The following is a 5,714-nucleotide window of genomic DNA, read 5'->3' as shown; positions in this document are numbered from 1 at the left end:
CCCCGTAAATATGAATGGAAAAAAAAAAAAAACCATCAACAACATTACCTCCTTTCACTCAAATGTAAAAACAAATGAACAACAGCCCCATAGATATGAATGTCATAATTAATTTACAACAATGACCCCTACCCCATCCTCTACCCACCCCCCGTACATGCTATCGATGTAAGAAAAAAAAAAAATCGCGAAAACATCCCCGCAGATATGAATGTTACTACAATAGCCTGCTTTCTATTCAGTAAAAGAAAGAAAAAAAAATATATATATATGATTGATCACCTGATGCCTGCGACAATCTGTGTTTATGCGTGTTTTTGTTTTCTGTGTGTATGGTTGAGGTGTTGTGTGGAGACAGAGAGAGAAAGAGAGAGAGAGAGAGAGAGAGAGAGAGAGACACTTTTTTGACTCTTTACTGTCATTAGCTTAACAGCCCATGTGACAGGGGGGTGCAGGGGAAGTTACAGTGTCGTTTTATCCAATCATTTGAAAAAGTAAAACAAAACAGAACAAAAACAAAAACTAGCGCACCTAATGTTACAAAGGTTATATCAATAAACAACAGCCAACAAAATTGCACACACACAAAAAAAATAACAACATCATCATCATTAGATTGACCATCCAAATACTAATTCTATCTGCTTCTAATTTTAACCCTCAAAGAAATCATTTTGGAAACCATTAATGTTTGTATATATTATGAATTAACGGGCATTTTGATCATTTATTTTCTTTTTCCGTGTATCTACTGCCTCTGAGACGTATTTTGCAAGTGAGAGGATAATATTTTCGTCATTTGATGTTAAGACACTGACCAGGTCTTTCCTCTTTGCTGCAGCTGTTTTAAAGAGTGTACAGTTTTCCCGAACCTCCTCGTATCCTTTGCAACTGAACATGAAATGTATCTCATCTTCTTTATTCTCGCCACACAATGGACAAGGAGATGTTAATCCACCTGTCTCAAACCATCTTTTATTAGCATTCAGCCCGACTGTTCTCAATCTAAATCTAGCAAGATTGACTCTGTGCCACCTGTTTGTTATGACTGAAATATATCTTTCTGTCTGAAATGCTGTCTTGAAGGAAAAGAACCAGCTATATTTATCATTACTTTCCATTTCTCCATGCCAATTTTGTTTATAGCATGCTATCAATCTATCTTTAAATTCTGAGATAAACACATTTTCGTAACCCACTCCTTGACACATCCAAACAAGTCCAAATCCATGTTCAGTTAGAGTTTTTTTGATTTGATAAACCCAGTTTTGTTTGCCTCTCTCTTCTTGCAGTAACATCATCTCATACGCTTGCTTACACAATCTGGAAGCCGGTAGCCTTGTCAACTTAATCCAATACTTTACACATTTTACGAAAGTCTTAACATACAGTGGGTATCTGCCGGTTTCCCCATATAGTGCTGTGTTTGATGAGTGTAGTGGAACGCCGAGAAAACGTTTAATAGCAAATGTGTGCACCCTTTCGAGTTGACTATTAATCAAAAGTCCCCAAATTTCTGCTGCATACGTCAAAACCGGTTCAACCTGTGTGTCAAACAATTTCCAGAAAAGGCTCATATCAATGGAATGTAGCTTCCGAAAAGATTTAATAATTTCTATTACCCCTTTTTTCCCTTTTTTGCTTGTTTCAGCCCAAGCAGACGACAGACTCAATTTCGTGGTAAATAACATCCCCAGATACTTATAGGAATTCGTCACTATTAACTCTTTATCACCATAAAACCATTTTTCATGTGCTGAAAGGTGGCCCCCATTTCGAAAAACTATAACATTAGTTTTTTCAAGATTTACAGTTAGCCGCAATCTGTCTGCCTCTTGCTTTAAAACAGTTAGTTGATTCTGCAATCCAATGGCCGTATCAGACAAAAGCACAATATCATCTGCAAATAACATCAAAAACAATTCTACTGCTCCTGGAATCATCTGAATTCCATGTCTACCCTTTTTTGATATTTCAACAGCAAGTTCATTAATGAAAAACGAAAACAACAAGGGACTTAGCAGACAACCCTGTTTAACACCATATGGACATTCGAAAAAATCAGAATAATTACATTTATCACGTACACACACAAGGACAGAATCATATATACTCTTAACGGCCGTATAAAGCTTGCCATGTACACCAGTTTTTCTCAAAATATCCCACAAAATATTACGATTTACAGAGTCGAACGCTTTTCTGAAATCCACAAATGCTACATATAATTTAGAATTTCGTAAGAGATAATTTTGTACCAAAGAATACAGTGTGAATATGTGATCTATCGTGCTATAACCAGCTCTAAAACCCGCCTGCTGCTCAATGTTTTTCTCTTCTGTTTCTGCCCACTTCGTAAGTCTTTTATTCAAAATATGAGTATAAACTTTGCTGATTACACTTGTCAATGCTACTCCCCTGTAGTTATCCGGATCATTCGTGTTGCCTTTTTTATGTATGGGGATAATAATGGATTTCGACCAATCATAAGGAAATGTCCCATCTTCAAACAATTTATTGAATAAAGAAACTAAGAATTCTATGACAGAGTTATTTGCATTTTTTAACATTTCACTTACAATGAAGTCTGGACCAGAACTTTTACCAGCTTTTAAATTCTTTATACTATTAATAACTTCCTGCTTAGTTATTGGGTCATCGAATAAAGGTTGCTCTCCCCTGTTCTCTTCGTCTTCAAACAAAATTTCTTCTTGTTCAAAACTATCCCCAGCTGCGTTAAAAACATTAAAAAAGTGATTATACCACTGCTGAGTGCTGATATCATTATAGATCACTGCTTTCTTATTAACCGATCTTATAATTGACCAAAACATCTTTGGGTCATGAACATTATTTTTTAGTCTTTTTAATCTTTCTTGTTCAAACGCTCGTTTTTTTCTCTCTCTTTAGATCAACATACACTTTTCTTTCTTTCGTATAGTCTTCTTTCTTCTGCTTCCTATCACTTTCCGTCTTACATCTTTGAAATCTCTTAAGTAATCTCTTAACCTGTTTTTTCTTCTGTTTACATTCTATATCAAACCAATCATTAAACTCTTTCTTTCCTTTTCCACACACTCTCACCATGCACGCAGCAGCTCCGCACAACGCATTAGTAAACAAATTAACTCCCCTGTCCACATTCAAACATAACATGCGGTGAGCTTCACATATACTTTCTCTAAATTCATTACTGTCCAGCTCATCTTTAAACAGCTGAACCTTTTCTTCATTCCACACAATTTTGTTTTCACCAGCACATTCTGTCTTTGGTTCCTGGTCTTCTACAACACACTGATCATTCTCATATTTCAGTACAACAGGCAAGTGCCAGGAAAACAAACAATCATCAATCTGCAAATCACAACGCTTACATAAATTTTCTGAAACAAGAAAGTAGTCGATGACACTATTTCCATGTGGTGACACAAAAGTAAAATCCCCACTGGTGTCATTATTACAAGATCCATTTATAATCAACAAATCAAACATCAAAGCAAGATCCAACAAAGATTTCCCAAACTTATTAATGACAGAGTCCTTTGAGATCCGTTCAGTTCTCTCTTCACCAGACACATCAGAATCACAACTTGGCACATAGTTCATCATGCTCTCCACTCTTGCCTGTTCACACCCTGTTCTGGCATTCAAATCACCACACAACATTATATACTTATCATCTTTATGTATACACTGTATCATATTTTCTTCTAATATAAGAATGCCATTTTTTAACTCAGTATGATTATAGAATGGTGATCCCTCAGGGGCAACATAACATGCAATTAATATCACATTTTTGTCCACACCAAACACACTTTTATCAATCTCAATTGCTATTGTATTATTGCAGTCCATTTTTATCTCTTTTACATGTTGTTCAATCCTTTTGTTAACCATCAGTACAACCCCCCCAGAGTTTCTTCCATGATGAGACAATTTAATAGCAGGAGCATCAAATTTTAAATGATCTGTGAAAATGCCACTATAATCGAATGTTGAATCAACAAAAGTTTCAGTAAGACAAATGAAATCAAAGGAACTGATGTAGTTAACAAACGGTATATCATTCAGTTTGCCATACAAATTTTCAACATTATAATTTAGAAAAGTCCATTCCTTTGGATGGCCAAGCCTGTCCTATTTCTTTCTGTCACGCAGTGTCCTGCCACTGTCACTGACACCAGCTGGGGACTTGCTGGGCTGGTTCTTAAAATAACCGTGTAGCCCGCCTTGTCTGCTTGCCGCAGGGCCAGTGGTCGCTGCACGTGCGCTGCCGCTGTGTTGTGTGACGTCACGGGGTGTCCTTTTTGTGCCTCTCTGCTGTTGACCTTGGCCTTGACGCTGGGGGACACCACTGTCATCACGCCGGGGGGTCGTCCTGTCAGCCAATCCGTGTCGATACCGGTCACCCGCTGTCACATCTGTGACGTCACCAGGAAGGGAGCCTTCGCTGTGATTGGTCGAGTCCCGTCGTCCTTGACTTTCCGAGTTCGTGCACCCCCGTGTACCCGCTGCCGTGCTGTGTGCAACAGGACTGCAGTCTGCTACGCCCACTGATGCTGCTTCTGCATACGTTCTGGGATCAGGAGGCAACGGAGCGATCACCAACTTTCCTTTCCTGAAGTATGCCTTCTTGCCTTCTCGTCTGGCCTGAGCAACAACGCTGGATTGTGCTCGCGTCAAATCGTTGGCGACTTTTACACCTTTCTCAGTCAGTTTGTTTCTTAAGTCTCTATCTGTGATAATTGTCATTTTGTCTCTCCATCTGGCAAATCTTACTATCATCGGTCGAGGATTTCCTTCCCTGGTCTGTCCAATACGGTGAGCACGCACAATGTCATCAGGTGTCCACTTTTTCACCCCTCTCTCAACACTGTTCAATGTATCCACCACAGCACTGACACACGTGTCATTGTTCTCATTCTGTCCAAGTGGGGGAATCCCAAAGAAGCGCAGGTTTTCCCTCCTCGAGTATTCTTCAAGTTTGTCGATTTCAGATTCTATCTTGCTGATTTTCTGCTCCATGGTGTCCACAGTGGTGGTCAGTCTGGTTGTTACCTCCCGCCCCTCTGCTACCTCACTGTGTAAATACTGTATGTCCGATGCCACATCACTCACAGCTGCTGCCAGGTGGTGATATTCCTGTTCTATCTTATCACAGCGCGTGTTTATGTTTACACATTGTTGCTTCACCTTGTCCAGTTCAGATTTGATGTCTCCCAGGTCCCCTCTGATTAGAGCCGTTTGTTGATCTGTTTGCTGCTTGATGGCCTGGAGAATTTCTCTGGTCACGTCTGACTGCACGCTGGGTTTCTCTTCACATTGAGCCGATGTCGCTGCTTCTGTGTTCTTCTTCACTTGATTGTCTTGCTCGTGGTGGTTGGGGCCAGGGGTTCATCTCCACATCGCCACTGAGGAGCAGTTTACGCGCTGAGTGAAACGCGCTGAGCACACACAACACGGTAACCATCTCTGTGGTGTGCACTGCCGAACAACACGAATTGTTGACACCTGACACATCTACGTCATTCGACCTAGTTCCTTGCAACATTTCGAGCTCATTTGTGTATGTTCTCTCGAATGCAGCAACAATGTTCACATTTTTTCCAAATGCACACACGAGCGACACCAACATGCCGAATGAGAACACACTGCACAATAAGTCAACAACTGTCATGCAAGCACCTCTGTCTATCTCTTCGCTGACCTGT

The 5,714-nt window shown here is 39.9% G+C and overlaps 1 protein-coding gene across 1 annotated transcript; it reads right to left on the bottom strand.

Moving 5' to 3' along the window:
• Positions 1-4,140: 4,140 nt before the first annotated feature.
• Positions 4,141-5,308, bottom strand: LOC143278020 (uncharacterized). Its single transcript, XM_076583031.1, has one exon. The coding sequence runs from the start codon at positions 5,026-5,028 to the stop codon at positions 4,141-4,143; it is 888 nt and encodes a 295-aa protein (XP_076439146.1). The 5' UTR covers positions 5,029-5,308.
• Positions 5,309-5,714: the final 406 nt, after the last annotated feature.

This window comes from Babylonia areolata, chromosome 35, assembly GCF_041734735.1.
Source record: "Babylonia areolata isolate BAREFJ2019XMU chromosome 35, ASM4173473v1, whole genome shotgun sequence".
NCBI lineage: Eukaryota > Metazoa > Mollusca > Gastropoda > Neogastropoda > Buccinidae > Babylonia > Babylonia areolata.
The sequence above is the reverse complement of the archived record's forward strand: the minus strand, read 5'-3'. Positions and strand labels throughout refer to the sequence as shown.